Here is a 21,173-nt window from a genome sequence, read left to right on the forward strand (position 1 = left end):
ACAAAGTAATTTTAAATGCTAGCAGTAAAAGTAAGAGACTCTATATTATGGTAATATCACTCTTACGGTTAGCTATTTAAATCCAATACATGTGAATTGTGTTACTCTGGAGAGAAATTACAAGAGAGAGAAGAAAAAATTAAATTAGACTGTCGAGAAACAGTAGGACGACACTGGAAGGAAAGCAGAGCGCGGAGTCAGTTGGCGCCCGCCCACCTGCTTTTCCTCCAGCCGCGGTTTCCGCTCCCTTTCGCGCTCTGGGCTCCCAGGCAGCCCCGCCCCGTCGTAGCTCGGCTACGATTGGTTCCTTTGAACGTCTACGGCTAACCTGATTGGTGGATCCCGGGCGCTTTATCGCGGTGAGTTTGAAACTGCTGGCACTCGGCCTCTGAGCTCCGGGAGTCGCTGCGTCCGCGCAGTCCGGAACTGCGGGGTGGCCGCCGCGGGAACAAGAGAGGTATGGCGTGAGGCAGGCCGGGTGCGGGCAGGGGCCTGTGGGGCCTCCACGTGAACCCGGGGTCCCCCCAGTGGACGGGCCGGGCGTCCTTGTGAGCCCAGGGTCCTCTTGTGGACGGGTAAGGCCTCCACGTGAGGGCATGGTCTCCTGTGGACGGGTAGGGCCTCCCCTGAGCCTGGGGTTCCCTGTGGAGGGGCAGCGCTTCCCTTGAGCCTGAGGTCCCCTGTGGAAGGCAGGGCCTCGCCCGAGCTCCGGGGTCCTGCAGCCCCGCAGGGCCTCACCCGGGCCCCGGGCGTGGGCGGGGTGCCAAGCTGTGTCCTAGGCCCTGTTGGCTGCCTGTGCGCGCACAGAGCTGGACCAAACCAGCTGCCCTCGGAGGCCCTCGGTGGGTACTGCGGGGGAAACTGATCAGTGGTCGTTTAGAAGCATTGCTGTCAAGGTGCAGAGCCAAGAAAGAACATAGGATCGTTCTTTTTAGAGGACTGTGCTTGTGTAGGCAACCACAGTCGGTACCCGGTCTAAGAAATGCTGAGAGGTAGAACCCTGATTCTTTAACACCCATCGTCTTAAAAACAAATAGCTAGTACTCAGGGTTCTGGTGTGTCCCATCCCCCACCCCCCCAACACTTGGGAGGTCTGGGCTGGAGAGACGCGCTGGGCAGCTAATAGCGCCAGCCCCAGGGGACTGGAAAATGTTGGAGGGAAATGAGCCCAGCTTTGAGGACGTGTTAACTCCTAGCTCTACGTTCAAAGGGGGCTGAAAAGTTTTAATGTACTATGGTTAAATTATATATGCATATTAAAGAATAAGGATTTTTCTCGTCCGTTGTGATTTCATAAAAATACGCATAGTTGAGATTTTTCTGAGCCAGTGACTCCGTGTGGAGTCGTGAGAGCTAGGATTCCAGGCTGTGTCACCACACTTCCTGGGGGCTCATTTTACTTTGGGAAGGAATCTTGTCAGGAACAGAACTCAGCTAGTAGTGATCATCGTAAAGATCAGATCCGTGGCAAAGGGCTTGCTCGGCAAAGATGCTTAGCTTTTTTCCCCACCCTTAGCGAGGCAAGGGTTCCTTTTTTCCCCTCTTTTGCGCATGACACTTTGCAAGTGTGATTGGAATTTTGTAAAGATGGCACTGTATTCGAGTTATCGCTGTGATGAAGCACCATGCCCAAAGAAAGCAACCTGGGGAGAGGAGGGTTGATTTGACTGTCCGCATCATGGTTCCTGGAGGCAGGGGCTGATGTACAGACCACGGAGGGGTGTTGCTAACTAGCTTTTTTTTTTTCCTTGTGGCTTGCTCAGCCTGCTTTGTTATAGAACCCAGGACCGTGGGATGCCCAGGGATGGCACCAACCACAATGGTCTGGGCCCCATCAATCACTACGAAAATGCTCTACAATCTTGCCTTCAGCCCCCATCTTATGGAAGCATTTTTTTAAAATTAAGGTTCCCTCCTCCCAGGTGACTTTAGCTGGTGTCACGTTGATATAAAACTAGCCAGTACTGTACTTGATACTTCTACGGTACTGTACTTGATACTTGTACGGTGGTTTTGGCATTTCCCTTTGAGTGTATTGAGTGGGATTGTCTGTGGCTGCTTCTTGAAGGGATTCAATTTACTTGAGTGACTGAGCATTCCTGCTGCTTAAGCGAATCGGATGCTTTTATAATAAATGTTGTTTCTAGTGGTTATACCTTAAGGTGGCACTTGGATTCCTTTCGAGACAGTGTTGCAGTAAAGTAGGCCAGACTGTTGCAGTGAACTAGGCCACAGGGTGGCCTTGAACTTGCTTTTCTGCTTCCTTTCCTAGTGCATGACTTCCTTCTCATAGATTCTTATGGTTTCCAGAGAATTAAAATAGTACAAATTTAGCACAGTAGCAGTGGGTAGAGTTAGCATGTACTGGCATTAAAATCATTATACTTTTTAACTTTCAGTCCTAGGAATCAAACTGTAAGAAGTTTTTATTTTGAGACACAGTGTCACTAAGTTGTTCTAGCCAGCATGAACTTTTAATCCCTCTGAGTCAGCTCCCTCAGTGGTTGGGATGACAGGCCTTTCTTACCAGAAGTGCTTGGTCTGTGACATGTGGAGAAGCTAAGTACTATGCTGTATAGAATATGCAATTGCAATGTCTTGGGTGCCGAGAAGGCTCAGATAGCTTCTGCAAGAGTTGCTAAACCCTGGTAATACTATTTTGATAGAATAACTGATATTTGGGCTATGCAGAAGGCACTGCACTTTGTATGTAATGTCTTACTGATGAATTGGTATCGTGTAATCACACCAGTGTTTCCCCTCATTTTAGGGTCTGTTGTAACCTGTTGAGTAACTATGGAAGACTATATCAAGATAGAGAAGATTGGAGAAGGTGAGTGGTTTTAGTATAAGGCTTTTGAAAGGAAGTCAGCAGTGCTCCCTTGGAACACAGACTCATCTATTATGTGCAGTCATTGATGTGTTTGTACTTAGGTGCAGTAGTAAACTGTTGTAGCTGGTGTTAGTGGTCACCTTGACAGAATCTGGGGTCACTCTGAGTTCTCCTGTAGGGGATTCTCTTGCTGTATTAATTGAAGTGGGCAGGCCCTTCTCCCATTGTGAGCACCATTTCCTTGCTGAGATCTGGACTGTAAGTGGAGAGGGGGAGCCAAGCCATAGTAAGCACCACTCTCATCTGGACTGGGACCCAGATTCCCAGTTCAAATAAACCCTTAGGTTGCTTTTGTCTGGATGTTTATCATAGCCACAGTAAGACATAGTTTACTTATAATCTAAAGCTTTCTCATTTAATAGAGTTTAAATTATTCAGATTCTTTGCTAAGCACCATAGGGCCTCCTCACACAACTACACCACTGAGCTGATCTCACTTTGGTCCTATGCACCCTGGATGCCCGTGTTTTGGAAATACTACTGCTAGTTTGTATGTGTGTTTGAGGAATAGATTAGGGAGGCAGGATATACTGATTTTGTAGTACATTTTTAGTCTTATTAATTCTAAATATTAAATCCTAAGTTTTATGTAAATTGGGTGTAGTAATTGACAAACTAAGCTGAATGTTTTTCTGTGGGGTTACCATGGGCAGGAGTGACTTAAGGTAGTGGCTTTCATGTGTTCAATTCCTTTCTGTGGTATTTTGAACCACATGTGGCATAAATGAGGAATGAAAATAACCCTTTCCTATTTTTTTTTCTCCCCCTGCAACAGAATTTCCATATTTCTACCTGGGAGTCAAGACGTCATTCTTAGCTCTCCCAGTGCAAACGGTGGAACTTGTTTCTCTGTGGGTTCTGTTGAGGACCGTTTTCATTTTCATCTCTGTTCAGAGACCCCACTTACACAGGGTACTAAAACCAAGGCAGGGAATTTAGTAAGCCAGGATTGGCCCAGGTAGTATTCAGGTGGGTGTCTGGGCTTTTCTGTTTTAATGTGACCATCAGCTCCACAACTGTCTCCTTCCATGGTAACCACTACTCCTCAGCAGCCTCATTTGCTGCCACTCGCCTCTCCTTTTGGATTTCTTTGATCCCCTCAGCTCAGGCTTTCTAAGGCCATCCCGTGCTGGCTTCACTTTTCAACTTGTTCTAGTTCAGTGGTTCTCAGCCTTCCTCAAGTTGGGACCCTTTATTTAATACAGTTCCTCATGCTGTGCTGAGCCTCCCAGCACAAAAGTGGATTCATTGCTACTTCAGCACTGTTTTGCTACTGTTGTGCATTGTAATGCAAATACCTGTTTTCTGATAGTCTTAGGTGACACCATATGGTTGGCCATTCAACCCCCAAAGGGGTTGTAGCCCACATGTTGAGAACTGCAATTCTCATTGAAGGGATTTGGCCATATCCTTTGCATCTTCCTCCGTATTCCTTTTAGTCCTTTAAGCTTCTCAAAGACCAGGGCCGACATCTCTCACAGGAGCTCAGGTACTGGAGCACCTTCACCTGCTTTCCTGAGCTCTTGTCTGGCTTCGAGGCTTGTCTGCTGTACTGTGCTGGGCTATATTGGTTCTGTGTAGTCTGTCCTGAAAAACTGACTTGTTGAAATAGTTTGACATCTAGGTGATATTGCCCACATAGAATTTTCTTGTGTTAATACCAACTACCTGATCAAACTAGTAGATAAGTTATAAGATGGGTCTTTACTGTTAGCATTTTCCTAGTCGCCTGTGTATTGTTGGCCACCATGCCCAGCGAGACAGTCTTCAGATCACACAGCTGGATAACACTGGTTGGTGCAGACTTCCTTGGCATTTAGTAAGCACTCCAGAAACATTTGTCTGATGAGGATCTGTGGCTTTCCCACTCAGTGCTATTGGGCCTTTACTCCGGGATAACTGGGATTCTAGGCGTATGCGGGTGAGTGTGGGTTTGAACAGGTACGCAGAGGGCATAGAGTATTACCCATTCTGGAATTGGAGCTGCAGGTGGTTGTGAATTGTCTGGTGTAGGGCCTGGTCCTCTGCAAGGGCAGTATGGATTCTAAACCTGAGACATCTAGCTCTCCAGCCTTGTTTGATCCGTCCCCCAATATTTAATGATTTAAAACGCTAAATCTAAAACATGAATTTCCTAGAATCCACTATTTATTTAACGAATAGTGTTCGGTGATTAACAAGTAAAGTGGTTGTGCTTTGTTTAGCCCTATTGCAGACGTTCATTGAGAAGACCCAGGAGTTTAAGATACTCAAAAAAACTACTTCTGTGTTGTCTAAGAATCATTGTTTACTGGGTGTTCTGCTAACCATGAGTTCTGCACATTATCCAAGGAATGAAGTAGTACACTGGGAGGAAACAGAAGATGCTGTAGAAATTAAGAATTAATCATGTTTTATTGGAGTGATACATACCTTGCTGAGACTGCTCAGACAGCGTCTTCTTGCTAATGGTTTAGCTACCGTGTGCTTCATACAAGTCAGATATCCACCCTTAAGGAACGTAGTGCATAGATTGACTATGGCTTTGCAGACAGAATGTAGTCCTTTTTATTTGGAATATTTTGGTTATTCAAAGTCACCTAGCATTTGGTCAAAATAGTAAGGATTTTATTTGAAATAATATCATTAAAATTCCTGAATTGTTTAGGAAAACAAACTGTCCCGGAATTTTTAAAAAAAAATCTTACAACAGCTGGACTGTGGTGGCGCACACCTTTAGTCCCAGCACTACAGACAGAAGCAGAGGCAGGCATATCTCTGAGTTCGAGGCCAGCATGAAAAAAACAAATCAAATGCTAGAACAAAGATTATATGGATGTCAACTTGCCGCTGAGCAAACTGCGTAATATTCTGAGCAGTTGATCATTGGGATGGATTCTTAGAACCAATAAAAGCTGTGGCTTAAGATGTTTGAAGGAAACTGCTCTAATCCTTTGGGTTTTTTAGACAGGGTCTAACCTTTTCTCAGCTTTCCAAGTGATAGGATTACAGGCATGTACACTGTGCTTTTGTCTTTTGGGACAGGTTTCACCAAGTTATCCATGCTTACCTCCAACTTGGAAATTTCCTGCCTTAGCCTTTCAAGTAGCTGTAGTTACAGCTGTGTGTCACCAGGCCTGGTGTTCTAGGCATGGCTGAAGTCATACTGATGCCATGAAAAGCTGTTCAACACTGTATATTATATAGCTAGGGGGTAAGTACTTCTTTAAACTGGACCCGAGGTTAAAGGCACCTGTGACATCTGGAGAAGTGCATGCAGCACAGGTGTGCGCTAGGTCCTTCTTGTTGTGCCTGCCATACCCCATTGTGCTATTGCCATTGATGTGACACTCAGGTTAGCGTTGCCAACATTTTCAACAGAAGGGAGACTTCCTACTATAGTAGTAGCAGCTTTGTTGGGCTAAATAAAAATGCGTGGTGTTTCTGCCTCTGCTCCTCTCATCTGCTGGATGAGGACCGTTGACTGCATTTTGGGATGTGTAAAAGTATCATGGAAGGCATGAGTCATTCCAGTTTTCTGAAAGTGTCACAGTGCCTCCTCTTGATACTGTTCTCTGAGCTTCAATTTGCACAATGTTTTAATTGCATGCAGGATATTTGACAGGTGAATTTCAACTTGTATGCTGGCTCATAGAGGAAGCTTAATTGTGCGAGACTTGGGTGATTCCATGAATTTTATTCCTAAACCCTGTGTATGTTAGGTTGTAGTTACCTTCAGTTTCTTTTTGGATGTGTTTAAGTATGTGTGAGGTGACCACCGCAGGCATTTCTATCATGTGCTACTTTAAGGGTTCACTTAAAAATCTCTTTGCTTCATTTCAGGTACTTATGGTGTGGTGTATAAAGGTAGACACAGGACTACTGGCCAGATAGTGGCCATGAAGAAAATCAGACTTGAAAGTGAGGAAGAAGGAGTGCCTAGTACTGCCATCCGGGAAATTTCTCTATTAAAAGAACTCCGCCATCCAAATATAGTCAGGTGCGCTTTGTCTGAATTGAAACAGTTCTCCCCATCCTACTTCAGATAAATTTTAATGTGGAAATTTTTACATTTGCTTAGTTTCTGGGTGGAGTGGGATAGTCTGTTTATTTTTGTTGACTGTGATGCTAGGAGATAAAGAGAACAAAAGAATTCAAGATGTGGTGCCAAGAATTAGTGTTGGCTGGAGGAGCAGGCATGGTGGCTGTGGGAGAAAGAAGCCTTTCAAGAGGAACTTTGTCAGCCCCGATTTTCAGAGCCCAGGTCCCCAAGTAGCTAGGTCAGAGTGGGGGAAATGTTTTCCTTTTTTATTGGCTCATTTGGGCTGGATCTTTAAGGAAGTTGTCTAGTGGCTCATCAGAATTTCTGGTGGTACTTGGTACCGAACCCAGGTCTTTGGCCATGCCAAGGAAGTGCTCTACCTCTGAGCTGTATTCCAGGCTGTCTTAATTTTGGGATTTTGAATTTTTTTGTTTTGTTTTTCGAGACAGGGTTTTTCTGTCTCGCTTTGTTGCCTGTCCTGGAACTAGCTCTTGTATACCAGGCTGGCCTCGAACTCACAGAGATTCTCCTGCCTCTGCCTCCCAAGTGCTGGGATTAAAGGTGCACTTTACCACTGCCTGGTGGGGTTTTGAACTTTTTTTTTTTTAAGTGAGTGGTGTTTATTGAAAGTCATACAGCACAAATATATTGGAAGTGGCACTTTCTTTTTTTTAATCTTTTTTTATATCTTTTTTTATTATTTAATTTATTTATGTATTAAAGATTTCTGCCTCCTCCCCGCCACCGCCTCCCTCCCCCTCCCCCGATCAAGTCCCCCTCCCTCATCAGCTCAAAGAGCAATCAGGGTTCCCTGACCTGTGGGAAGTCCAAGGACCACCCACCTCCATCCAGGACTAGTAAGGTGAGCATCCAAACTGCCTAGGCTCCCCCAAAGCCAGTACGTGCAGTATCCTGAGTGAGTTAAGCCAGACCCAAAAAGGGTTTTGAACTTTTGAGACAAGACTTTAGCTCACCCAGAGTGGCCTGGAATTTACTGCTGTTCTCTATCAGCCTCCCAAGTGCTGGGACTATGGGCTTAAGCCACCACACCCAGCCCTCTTTATTTTGAGACAGGATCTCACTAAATTACCCAGGTTGGCCTTGACTCTGTAGCCCACACAGTCTTTGAATTTGGGGGTCTTCTGCCTTAACCTCCTGGCTTCTGCCTCTGTGTCATTTGGGGTGATAGGCTTCTTTCCCTGGCCTGGGTTCTAACTTGGTGCTGGGACTGGGAATAGGAAGCAGCTGTTAAAGCCAGCTTCAACTAATGCCCATAATTTACTTCAGTGAAAGACGAGCTTACTGTCTTCAATGAAGACATAACTTACTGTCCTGAAAGATCTTCCTCAAGTCTTCAGTGTGAAGGCGGTTGATGAGAAGCTTCTGGTTGTCGTGAGGCTCTCAAGCAACTGTGCTTATGAAAGCGCGAGGCAGAGGTATTTTCTGGGCTCTCATGTTCTGTTTTTTCTTAGTCTTCAGGATGTGCTCATGCAGGACTCCAGGCTGTATCTCATTTTTGAATTCCTGTCCATGGATCTCAAGAAGTACTTGGATTCTATCCCTCCCGGTCAGTTCATGGATTCTTCACTCGTTAAGGTAAAGATTTACATACTTTTATTAATAAGCTCTGAGTGTAGGGCTCATCCTTGTGTTTTGTGGGTGATGTTGGAAAACCTGTAAGAAAATAGAAATAGAGAAGGTTTAATTTTTTTCACACAGATTATCATTTGCCCATCTTAACTTCAATACCAGACAGTTTTAGGAAATAAAAAGTAGTGTCTGAAGCCGGGCGGTGGTGGCGCACGCCTTTAATCCCAGCACTTGGGAGGCAGAGGCAGGCGGATCTCTGTGAGTTCGAGACCAGCCTGGTCTACAAGAGCTAGTTCCAGGACAGGCTCCAAAACCACAGAAAAAACCCTGTCTCGAAAAACCAAAAAAAAAAAAAAAAAAAAAAAGTAGTGTCTGAGGACATAAGTGCCACACTGTGCACTGTGGCTGATGCTAGGTGGATTTACTCTGTGAAAAATACATTTCAATTAATGAAAACATTGTATTTCAGTTAAATTATAAATGTATATATCGAGGGCTGGAGAGATGGCTCAGCGGTTAAGAGCACTGGATATTCTTCCAGAGGTCCTGAGTTCAATTCCCAGCAACCTCATGGTGGCTCACAACCATCTGTAATGAGATCTGGTGCCCTCTTCTGGCCTGCAGATGTACATGCAGGCAGAACACTATGTACATAATAAATTAATAAATAAGTAAATAAATAAATATTTAAAAAAATAAATGTATATATTGTTTATTGTATGGGGTGCTGGGTTTTGAACCCAGGGCATTGTGTATAACTAAGCAAGCATTTTGCTTAGCAAATGTGTGTATATTTTAACTGTCTAAGGTAATGGCAGCTTAAACCAGCTATATTTTCCTGCTAAGCTGCCTGTCTGTCTTCTTGCAGACACTGTCATGTTGGCTTTGTATGCATATAAACTATGGGATCATTTCTGTATATGTATTGCACACACATTGGTTGGCCTTTTTATTTCTGTTTCATAAATGCTTTAATAATTAACCATTTCCATATTTTTTCATTAATTTACTTAGTAATTTAGTTATTGTTATTCCTTAGACCATGCTCCAATGATTGTCCTTATGTGTGATGGGGGCTGCCCATGAATTCCCATCCAACCTGTCTGCCAAGTGTGGAGATTCTAGGCTTGTGCATTGAGCCCACCCCTTTATTTTACTGTAAAGATGAATTCTTGGAACTGGGATAAAATGTGTTTATATTTAAGAGCTTGGAAGATAGAACAATATGACCTCTAAAAAAAAATCAGTTGTTATTTTATTACATTATTACCAAAATTTGACTGTGTATTTTTTTAAATAATCTCAGTATTTTATGTAAAGGGGCTTATTAGAGTTATCTTACTTGATATTTAACACGATTTACGCATAGCTTGTACATTTATAGATCTTTCTATATTAAGATTGTTCAGTGATTTCAAAGTTCTTTTTATTAACACACAGATAATTCCTTTTATTACCTTTTTTCCCACTTTAGTGGCACCCACCATTGCCAATGTTTTATATTATATATGTCTTAGGGTTGCTGTGATGAAACACCATGACCCAAGCAATTTGGGGAGGCTTGTAACAGTTCATCACTGAAGGACTTTAAAATTCTTATCCTGATTTATAGGAATTTTAAAAGGGTAGAAGCCTGGAGCCAGGAGCTGATGCAGAGACCATGGAGGGGTGCTGCTTACTTACTGGCTTGTTCCTCATGGCTTTCTCAGCTGCTTTCTTAAAGAACCAAGAACCATATATGTTAGGTCAGGGGTGGCGCCACCCGCAGTGGTCTGGGCTTTCCAGCCTCAAACACTAATCAGGAGAATGCCCTAGATTGTAAGGCTTGGGGCACCTCTGGGGAAAATGCTTATGTTGTAAGCATGAGGACTTGAGTTCTGATTCCCAGCATCCCTATGAGTTGTGTAATAGTGTGTACTTCTATAAACCCAGAGCCTGAAGGGCAGAGGAGAAGGGTGTGTGTCCCAGGGATTTAATGGCCAGCCAGTTTGGCCAAAATAACCAACTTCAGGTTGAATGAGAGATGGAACTAAGGTGGAAGTATAGAGGAAGACACTGGCTTCTATCTCTGCCCTGGTACATGGTGTGTGCATGGGTGTGTGCACGCACATACATACTCGAGTGTCTCCACACACAGGAGAATTAGCTTATGACTGAACTTCAGTGTTATCTTTTACACCTTTTCTCATTTCAAACTTTGAAGTCAGGTGTCCAAAGAGGAAGTGTATGTGTGGAGCGAGAAATGAAAATGAGAGACTTTATTCAAGAGAGAAGCACTTGGTGTGAATGTGTTGAGGAAATGTCTTCCCAGGAAGCTAATGTAGGACCTAAAGATAGGGGACAAAATTTTAAATGCTCACATGGGTAAATGTAAACACATATTTCCATACACATATACTGTATGTAAACGGGTTTTCTGCCAAGTTCATATAAGTCTAGTCTAAAGGGGCCTGAAAGGTTGTTTGATAGTATAACTATTTCTTTGCATCATAATTTCTCCAGAAACAGTGATCATTTCGGAGTCTTGTGGCGTGATTAATTTTTTGACTTGCTTTTCTAGAGTTACCTGTACCAAATCCTCCAGGGGATTGTGTTTTGTCACTCCCGAAGAGTTCTCCACAGAGACTTGAAACCTCAAAATCTATTGATTGATGACAAAGGCACAATCAAACTGGCAGATTTTGGCCTTGCCAGAGCTTTTGGGATACCGATTAGAGTGTACACACACGAGGTAAGCTGGATTATGGTCTTTACACCGAGAAAGAAATTCTCGGGTGGAAAGAGATTCTGCTGTGGTAGTTTCGGTTTATTGCTTCTTGTCTTGGAAGTTGCTTTTACTAAATGTGAAATAGATATGTTTCCACTCTGTAAAAATGGAGCTGGAGCTATTGGCATCTCTTACGGGGGAGGGGGGTATTCCTGAAGAGGCCTCGCAGAAGTAGGGCTTTTGAGGTTTTTACTTCTGTATCTTTCCCAGAGCTGTGGTTCCCCCTGACTGGACCCTGCTGTGGCCATTTAGATTAACTAAAAGGCAGGTTTTGTTGTCTGAGGTCTATATTATTGTCATACATTTAGGAACCAGTAACTAGAGAGGGAGTCTAGAGATTGCCCATGTTAGTCAAGTGCTCTATTACTGAGCTGTACCCATGGCCCTATCAAATTTTGTCAGTGTTTTGTTGACTGTTGGTATTTCATGTGGTTTTTATTTTCCTCCGCCGTGGGCCTTGTTCCTAGAACCTCAGATACCAGGCAAGTGTTCTACCCCCGAACTGTGTTCTTTAGGTCACTGGACTAGATAGGTTTGGACTTGCTTATCCTACCTTTCTGGGAGCTGGGATTGTAGTCTACATCACCAGACTGGGCTCCTGTTTCTCTGAAAAGGCATTAACTTGTATAGCGCAAGAACATTGACGGCTGGGGAGTTTGAATCTGGAGTCCATGGTGTCAGGTGACCAGACCCTTGTCCCTTTCCTGCCTTGTTTCTTTTGGTTTTTGAGGTAGGATCTCCTGTATGTAGCCCTGGCTGTCCTCACGTTCTCTGGGTAGTTGTTGATGCCTGCCCTGCCCCTTGGGTGCTGAGATCCTGGGTGGGCACTGCTGTGCCCGTGAATGTAGTGCTGGGGCTCAGGCTGCACATGCTCTCCTGACTGCCTTCTCGGCCCTGTCTTGTCTGTTCTGTTTTATTTTTCAGTTACATGAGTTATCTTTGGCTGTAACTGCTGTTGACCTTGTTCTTAGAGGTCACAGAGTCACTATTTTGATGAATATACTACTATGGTTGGTTAATTCCAAATCACTAATCAATTTTTTTTGGCTTAATGTTTCTGTTAATTTTAGTTACCATGTTAACATTTAAACAAAACCCGCACTTTGTACAATACCATTCCCAAACCATCATTAGTATTTAGTGATTTTTCTGCTTTAATTTTTTTGAACCATATCAGACTGATTATTTGTTGTTGTTTGTTTGTTTGTTTTTCGAGACTATAGGGTCTTACTATGTAGCTCTGGCTAGCCTGGAGCTCACTTTGTAGACCAGGCTGGCCTCCATTTCACAGATATCTGCCTGCCTCTGCCTTCATGTGCTGAAGTGTTTGAATTAAAGGTGTGTGCCACTTCTAAGCCCAGTCAGGTTATAGCTACTTTGATCCTTCTACTTTAATGATTTGAAAAGCAAGATGTTCATTGTTTTTACCCATTAATGGGAAGAACTTAGTAATAAAATAATTAGTTTCAGCTAAGTATTTTGTATATTGTTAATTGACTTAAACTCCTGGTGAGACCTACACAGCTTTCTAAAGCCAGCCCACTGAAGCAGCTATATATAGCACGCTTACTCTGTGTGCTCGTCTTGTACCAGGTAGTGACGCTGTGGTACCGATCTCCAGAAGTGTTGCTGGGATCAGCTCGTTACTCCACCCCTGTTGACATCTGGAGTATAGGTACCATATTTGCAGAACTGGCAACGAAGAAGCCACTTTTCCATGGCGATTCAGAGATTGACCAGCTCTTCAGGATTTTCAGGTAATTGTGTTTTATACCTAAACTATTAAAAGTTTGTAAGGTTAAATAATAAAGGCACTGTGTAGGAGATAGTATTTTGTTTTTCTTTTTTTTTTAAATAATTTATTTAACTTTATTTTATGTGGATTGGTGTGAAGGTATCAGATCTCCCAGAAACTGGAATTACAGACAGTTGTTAGCTGTCATGTGGGTGCTGGGAATTGAACCCCCGGTCCTCTAGAAGAACTGCCAGTGTTCTTGACCGCTGAGCCATCTCTCCATCCCTGCATTTTTTTTTTTTCTTTTAGAGCTCTGGGCACTCCTAACAACGAAGTGTGGCCGGAAGTAGAGTCTCTGCAGGACTACAAGAACACGTTTCCCAAGTGGAAGCCAGGGAGCCTCGCATCCCACGTCAAGAACCTGGATGAAAATGGCTTGGATTTGCTCTCGGTAAGCCAGCTGTGCTTTATGGCTTGAGCGTAGTGCATGTTCACAGTGACCCAGGGGAGTGGCTGAGCATGGAGCAGGAGAGTCCTGGAGTTAGATGCTCCTGGCAATGCTGCCTTTGAGGCGGGAAGCGCTAGTGGTCTTGAGTGTTAAGACTTTCTTCTCATCCTGGTGGTGGACATGCTGCAGCAGGCCAGGGCTCGCACACCCTTTTAGCCCCGAGTAGTTGCTGAATTGTAATGACTGCTTTCTGGATGCTTTGTGTGTTTACCATACTGCACTATGTTGACCACTGCTTGATAATTTGAGTTATTCAGGCTTTTACAGTGTAAATGCCGTTTCTCGGGGCTGGCCTAGTTTCCTCTCTTAGAAAGCCTCGGAAAGACCAACTGTAATTTTGTTTTTCTTCAGTTACATTGCTTCACCCAGATAGCAGCTATTTCCTTTAAAAATTATGCAAAGAACAATAACTGTTAAAGGCCTGCTTTAGGATATTTTTAGGTAGAGCAATATTTAAATTTTAATTTATAGAAGGATTCAAATATACATTCCAGTTGGTCTTTCAACTCCATTATAATCTATAGATTGTGCCACCAAATGGAGTTCAGATTTGTTTAGACTCTGCAGCCCATACACATTTCCTGTATTGGTATTGTTTGTCAACTTGGGAACATTCCGTATCTTGGGTCCAGTCTGCTGGTGATGTTTGCTTCTTTGTTTTATGGTGCTGGGGGTCATGGATGGGAGGTAGGGGGGATGGCCATGAATTCTACTGGGTTACATCCTTAGCTCTCAAGCTTTGAATCTAAAGAATTTCACTTCACTTAACAAAAGTCAATCCTGTACACCAGTTTCCTCACTGGAGCTGACACCCTGACCTAGCTAATGGTTGCTGTGGCCTTGTCCCTGTTGAGTGTTGTGTGGCAGTGTCATTGTTCTCTGCAATCTTCTGGAAGACAGCAGTGTGTGATGGTCAGCAGTGTCTGCGTCTTTAGCTGGCCCCTGAGAAGCACAATTTCCCACAGTTGGAAGCCACTGTGGATTATTGATTAGACTTGGCTTCAGGTTTCAGTTTATTTTTTCCCCTTTGTTTCTAGATTTGGGCAAGTTCCTTACTTTCTTTTTTCTTTTTGGTTTTTCAAGACAGGCTTTCTCTATTTAGCTTTGGAGCCCAATCTGGAACTTGCTATGTAGACCAGGCTGGCCAGATCCACCTAGCTTTGCCTCCCGAGTGCTGCCTGATTTGGACAAATTTCTTAATGTACTGGAGAGACTTGGAATCTTAATCTGGAGAAGGCAGCATATTCTTTGAGGATTAACTGACATATCCTCAAAGCCTTATAAAATCCTAAATGAATGCAGGAGTTTAGGTGGTAACTAGTTAGCAAAGGTATCTGTCAGGCCTAAGGGTATAGCCATACCAGCATCATACCCAGCATGCACGAAGCCTTGGGTTTGGTCTCTAGCAGCATACAAACGTGGTGTCGTGGCATCTGCCTATAATCCCAGCATTTGGGAGGTAGAGGTAGGAGGATCATGAATTTCAAGGTCTTCCTCCACTACATTGTAATTCAAAGGCCTGTTGGTCAGGGTGGGTTGGGCTTTTAGTCTTATTGATTTAATTTTCTATAAAGATAATCTGTATGAACAAATTTAAGATCAAATACTTTCTCTAGAGTATATAAGTATACTTTAAATAATCCATCTATTGTAGCAGTGTTTATAAAAACACATTGTGGGTTTCTTCCTTTACTGGCTTGGCCAACTGTTGTACCATGTAACACAATAGTTGATCGCCACCTTTTTAGGAACGTTGTGAATACCAGCTGGATATGAAATTCTCACGGTAGATATAATTAACTAGATAATCTGTAAATTTATGTTTTGGTTTTAAAACTGTCTGAGTGCTTATTTTATAATTTATAACATCCATGAGTTGTGCATCTTGGAGGGTAGAGGGCAGGCTTGATAGTGAGCTGGGGAAGTTCCCTTAAGCAGGCACTCACTATAATTACTTGCATGGCTCACTGCTGGAGGAAGCTAAGGCTTATGGGATTTTTTTAAAGGGCTCATTTTCTAAGTTTATTTCTTCCTTTTCTTCCCAGAAAATGCTTGTCTATGATCCTGCCAAACGAATCTCTGGCAAAATGGCCCTGAAGCACCCGTACTTTGATGACTTGGACAATCAGATTAAGAAGATGTAGTTTTCTGTGGAAGTCCCTGCCTTCTGTGGCAGGGCCACGTAGTGACATTTACTGTTGGCTCTCTTCCTGTCTTGTATATTTTTCTTCTGTTTGTTTGTTTGTTTGTTTGTTTGTAAACCATCACCTGGACTTTTCCTAATTTCATACATATAACTTAATTAACATGTAAATATTCCATATGAATTTAAATATAATAATTCTGTATATGTGTAGATCTCACTGTGGTGGCTGTTTGTTACTGTCCCAGATGTAGGCCTTGCTGTGAGGAACTGTGAAGAGAATCATCCCAGACTCAGCAGCTGCTCCTGCACCTGGGCAGTTCACTATAGGAGCTGCGCTGGCTTTCGCGTGCTTTGAAGGACCATTGTCCTCTGGGTATTGGAGTCTTGTCAGTTTCTTGCCACATGGAGACTATAATCTGCCTTCGTAGAGTTTTTCTACTTATGTTTAAGCATGGATGAGAAGGCCCAAGATCTGAGAGATCATCAGGGCTTTTTAGTACCATAAAACCAACATGTACCTGCACCAAAGTGGGCCAGGATTTGGCTAGAGACCAAGGGCTGTCGAGAGTGGAAGGACAGTTTTGTATTTTGTTGCGAGAGCTTTGTCCAGTTGGACTCCTGTGCCGTCCGTGGTCGGAGGTTGGTTAGAATGCTGCTGTAGCTTCCAAGTCTAACCGGAAAACCGCTGAAACTCTTGACAGCACTGTTTATTAGCAGCGTCTAAAAACGGCCTTGTCCAAATATTTAGCTGAAATTACTCACTCTGGAAGTTATGTTGCTTAGTATGACTCTTGAAGCAGCCTGATCTCAGAATGGGAGGGCTGAATACTTGGAGGGTCTTAAAGACTGAGCTGACTTGTTTTGTTCCTTCACCAGCTCAGGTTATAAGCGCTCTTGTCCTCTGTTCTTCGCTGGAGTCAGGGAAGTTCCTGTAGCGTTGGGCTCTGAGTGTAGCAGCTTCTGTCTCACATGGAGGGAACAAGTTTACTAGAATAGTTTTCAGTCCGTGCAGTTTCCAGAAACTTCAAGTGTTTAGAGAACCCCAGTGCTGAAGGCCAGCCTAGGGGTTTCTTACTTTGATTGGCGAATGCCATAGCCTCCAGAAACCCTCACCATGTGATGGTTTTCCTGCTGCTCATGTAAACTGGGGGTGTGTGTGTGACCAGAGAGCCTTAGGGTGACAGTTGGTCATAGGCCCTGGTTCCCACAGTGTTGCCTTAAAACCTGAACCTCCTTGTATTTTCTTTAGGGTATGAGTTGGGGATTTGGGTCCCCCTCACCTCCACTTCCCAGTTTTTTATGTTTAACTTAATTGGAATTGGGTTTCTGACATTTAATCTCAAAAGTACTGATGAACACAGTGATTAGTGCGACATGCTTTAAATACTCCCAATTTGAAGCACACTTGAAGTTAGATTATACTTTAATTTTTTTTAAGATTGCTTATAGAGCATTGCTCCTATTTTAGCTTCAAGTACTGTTGTCCTTAATCTACCTTCCAAAGGACCTGTAGAGTTTGAAGTGTTCCTGCGTAGTACCTACTGTTTAGTGTAGAAAAGTAATAAATAAAAAACAATCTGGAGGCACAGTCCTCTTGAAATGATCTCAGCCAGGTTCTCTGTTATACAAGTAGCTGGGTAACGAACGCGGTTGTAGTGGTTGATTACTATCAGTACTTCGTGTTTGGAAGGAGCCTCGGTGGTGACTGAGTGGCGCGCTACTCCCAGAGAGTTTCTAAAAATGCTCTAAAAATGCTGTCCTGTGAGACGGCAGGAATGATTGATGTATCGTGGTCTCTGGAACAGGTCTCATGCCCAGCGGCACTGCCGCTGGTCTTAGTCCCTCATGGTGTGCAGGCATCTTCATGAACAAGACTGCCAAATTCTTATTCTGCCCAAAGAGTTGGCTGCTTCGATCTGAGCAGTTATAGAACTGCTTTGGGCTCTGGAAACCTATCAAGAGCAAGCACGAATGAAAAATAACTCTGAATATGAAATGACCAAAATTGTCCACAGGTAGAATGAGACCTTTTTGTGGGGATGGGGGCGTTCCACGCAGGGTTTCTCTGTATAACAGCCCTAGCTGTCCTGGAACTCGCTTGTTTTGTACACCAGGCTGGTCTTGAACTCGCAGAAATCTGCTGGCGTGCAATGTAACTTTATGGACTGTGATGAGCAGTCTCTGGACTCTACCCATGCCAAGAAGCGCAGAACAGACACGTGCCTTTCACCACCATCTTTGGTGTACCTCACCCACTTAGAACAGTAAATCTTAACTTTCTCCTTTTCAGTCATGACATTTGTCTGCTTTCTTTTACGAGAGGGCCGCAGACTTACTCAGCAGTGGGGAATGGCTGTTGGGCTTTCTGACTCCTGGTGTAAAAGGATGCAAAATTGCTTCTAAAACAATGGAGTCAGTGAGTTCTCAACCAGCCTAGACAGTTTGGAACCACTCTCACTCCAAAATAAGGACCCTGGTTTCTAAGGAGTGGGTGGGTGTCAGAACTGAGAGGCCTGTGTCAAGGGATTTTTTGTTCCCAGACAGTAGACTGAGAAGCCAGAGACCAAGCCCGGTGGGTGTCAGTAACTAGTGCCCTTGGAAGCAAGGGCGATTGAAGACTAGATCTCAGGTGTGGAGGCTTTGCTGGAAAGGCTTTCACCACCGGCCAGGCTGACCTGAAGCTCATCCTGCCTCAGCCTCATGAGAACTTACTGTAGCGAGAAGTCACCATGTGGTGCTCTAGGAAATTTTCTATCTTTATAATCAACAAGGACAAACCAACTTCCTTACAACTGTGTGCCAGACACTAGCTGTACTCCGGTAGTATCACATTTGGTTTCCTGGTGCCAGAACAAAGAACTGGGCCTTGAGAAATTTCTCCTATTATATCTGGAATCCAGCATGACCCGAAACAAGAAAGACTTAATCATTTAGTGTGCCTAATGGCACGGAATGAAAGGATTCCTCGGGAACGGAAAACTGGACTTCAGCAGATGTTTATTTGAACACAAACATCAAGCCCTACTTTTCACGTTGTCCCCAATTCCACGATGCAACATTTTTACCAGAAGAAGCTCCTTTTAAAACAGCCTTCTAGGGAGCGAATAAACAGGGCTATATTTGGCTAACAGCTGCCTCTGAAAAATGAGATGTCAGCAAAGCAAGCTGTTTAAAGAAAATTAATTGCCCAGCTACCTTGGGCTTGGATAGGGTAAATAAGGCCTGTTTCACGGCAGTGTTTTGTCTTGGGTTTTATTGCTATTAGACGTCTCACTTCCTCCACTTTCCATTTGGATCAAATGGATTTAAAGGATTCCTTGTTTCTGCTGCCAATAGCTAGGCCTTTGTGTTTGCTGAAGCTTTGGGAAGTAATTTCTTTGCTTAGCCACCAACGACTATTTTGTTTAGTGCGAAGCGATGTGTTTAAGGACACATTAAACTCTAGATGACCCAGCAACATAAATGCATATTTGTATGCATTTAACTATGCAACTGTCAATGCATAGTTCATCAGCAATGTCTTTTATGTATAGCCTTTGAAACAGTTTTTGGGAATTCATGTTGAGGGTAATAAGCGTGTGGGTTGTAAATATTCCTGCCCTCTTGCCCTGTGTCACCTTGGCCACCAAAAAGATGCCTGCAGCCCTCGTGCGGAGTGTGCAGGACACATTGAGTGCTCCAATCCCTGCCTCCGCCCCCAGGAAGTCCCTGTGGCGATGACTCTCCTTGTTTGTTTCTCGTCATGAGAAAGCGAGATGTTTTTATGTTCTTGAAGCCGTCTTATCTAAGAATGCTGTATCTGACGCGTTTGTAAAGAAGTAGATCCAAGAATCTGGTCCTTGACTCCCAAATCCCTGGATAAACTGCATGACTCATGGAGCTCCATGTAAAATCAGGGCATTCAAGATGGCAGCAGCAGACTGAACCAAGACAAGACTAGGACGTTTAATGCTGGACATTCAGCTGGCTCTGACACCCGTGAAGGTGCAACGAACAGAATTCTGGTCCTGTATAAAAGCAGCTGGGCGGTAGTGAGTTCAAGGCCAGCCTGCTCTACAAGAGCTAGTTCCGGGACAGGCTCCAAAGCTACAGAGAAATCCTGTCTCGAAAAACCAAATCAAACAAAAAAGGCAGCAAGAACTTTTAACTGCTGAGTCATCTCTCTAGCCTCCAGATAGGTTTAAGAAATGTTTGATCAAGAAGTTTAAGGTCAGGGATTAGCTTTAATTTGCTATTTCTTCTGAATTGAAATACATTATGAAATACATATTGCATAGTTGCTTTTACTCTTACCTTTCTCCTTTAACAATTTTAAAGATTTCTTAAGAAAAAAATACCTGCAGTCATTTTCCAGTCCAAAGCATAAGTTACAGTTGGATATAAATAGAACTTTTCCTGTTTTACTGTTTTAAAATCAGAAAGATGCTTATGTGTTTATTTAGGAAAATTTGGAGAAAAGGATAAAGTAATTCTACCACCAAGCCTGTTCATTGATAATTTATAGCAGATTCATTGAAGATTATATAACAATGTGTTTTTTATTTGTTTTTCGAGACAAGGTTTCTCTGTTTGTGTAGTCTTTGCTGTCCTAGAACTCACTCTGTAGACCAGGCTAGTCTTGAACTCACAGAGATCTGCCTGCCTCTGCCTCCCAAGTGCTGGGATTAAAGGTATTTGCCATCACCACCTGGTGTGAATGTTTTTATAATGAATGTGAATGTCCCAATAAAACACCAAATGACACACTTCCAGCTGTACATCAGAAAAGCAATACCTTGCTATAAGGTCACAGGTGACTGGAGTTCCTGAGTTCATTGGTGGCAGCAATAGGACATGACATAGTTTAACCCCTCCAATTTTTAATTTCCTACGTAAGTATGTGAATATTTTATTTTTAATTATATATGCACATTATGTATTTGGATTTTAAAAATTACGCGTGTGTGTCTCTGTATGGGTAGTGACTGTGAGCACAGCATTCTGAAGGCCATGGGATCCCTGGAGCTAGAGTTACAGGCAGGTGTGTGCCACCTGATATGAATGCTGGGGCTTGAACTCGGGTCCTCTGCAAGAGCAGTCTGTGCTCCTAACTGCTGAGCCATCTCTCCAGCCCTTGTATTTGGAATTTCTTTTTGAGACAGGGTCTTACGTTGAAGCCTAGGCTGGCCCAGAATTCAATATGTAATGCAGATGCTGAGATTATAGGGTAAGCCTCAGCCTGGCTCTCTGTTTTATTAGGAATAGAGGTAAATGCTGTGTGAGGCATGAATCATTTCTGTTCAAGGTACTTGAATAATTGTGCCCCACTTCATAGCAATTTCTTGCACTTGCTCGTGGTCCCACAATTTGCCAAAGTCCCATTTGCTCTCCTGAGTGTCCCTTTGAAGTAAACTGTAATTTTCTCATCTGTGATGGAGATTTTGGGGAAGGGAATTACATAGTGAAGATTATATATATATATATATGTTTGCGACTGTCACTCACTCTGTAACCCAGGCTAAGCTTGAGTTTGT

The 21,173-nt window shown here is 43.4% G+C and overlaps 1 protein-coding gene across 1 annotated transcript; it reads left to right on the forward strand.

The window, feature by feature from the left end:
* Window positions 1-361: 361 nt before the first annotated feature.
* On the forward strand, window positions 362-18,904 carry Cdk1 (cyclin dependent kinase 1). Its single transcript, XM_075980051.1, has 8 exons — window positions 362-457; window positions 2,771-2,833; window positions 6,716-6,872; window positions 8,387-8,510; window positions 11,065-11,235; window positions 12,865-13,028; window positions 13,316-13,457; window positions 15,560-18,904. Exons 2-8 carry the CDS (start codon window positions 2,797-2,799, stop codon window positions 15,656-15,658), a joined length of 894 nt encoding a protein of 297 aa, XP_075836166.1. The 5' UTR covers window positions 362-457; window positions 2,771-2,796; the 3' UTR covers window positions 15,659-18,904.
* The last annotated feature ends 2,269 nt before the right edge of the window (window positions 18,905-21,173 follow it).

Source organism: Microtus pennsylvanicus, chromosome 7, assembly GCF_037038515.1.
Source record: "Microtus pennsylvanicus isolate mMicPen1 chromosome 7, mMicPen1.hap1, whole genome shotgun sequence".
In the NCBI taxonomy this organism is placed as follows: Eukaryota; Metazoa; Chordata; class Mammalia; order Rodentia; family Cricetidae; genus Microtus; species Microtus pennsylvanicus.

Excerpts from the sequence above, each read along its gene's own strand:
- Cdk1 (XM_075980051.1), top strand. The coding sequence starts at position 2,797 with ATGGAAGACTATATCAAGATAGAGAAGATTGGAGAAG. Across the intron at positions 6,873-8,386 it reads CGCCATCCAAATATAGTCAG|TCTTCAGGATGTGCTCATGC; the intron begins GTGCGCTTTGTC and ends GTTTTTTCTTAG. Across the intron at positions 11,236-12,864 it reads TTAGAGTGTACACACACGAG|GTAGTGACGCTGTGGTACCG; the intron begins GTAAGCTGGATT and ends GTCTTGTACCAG.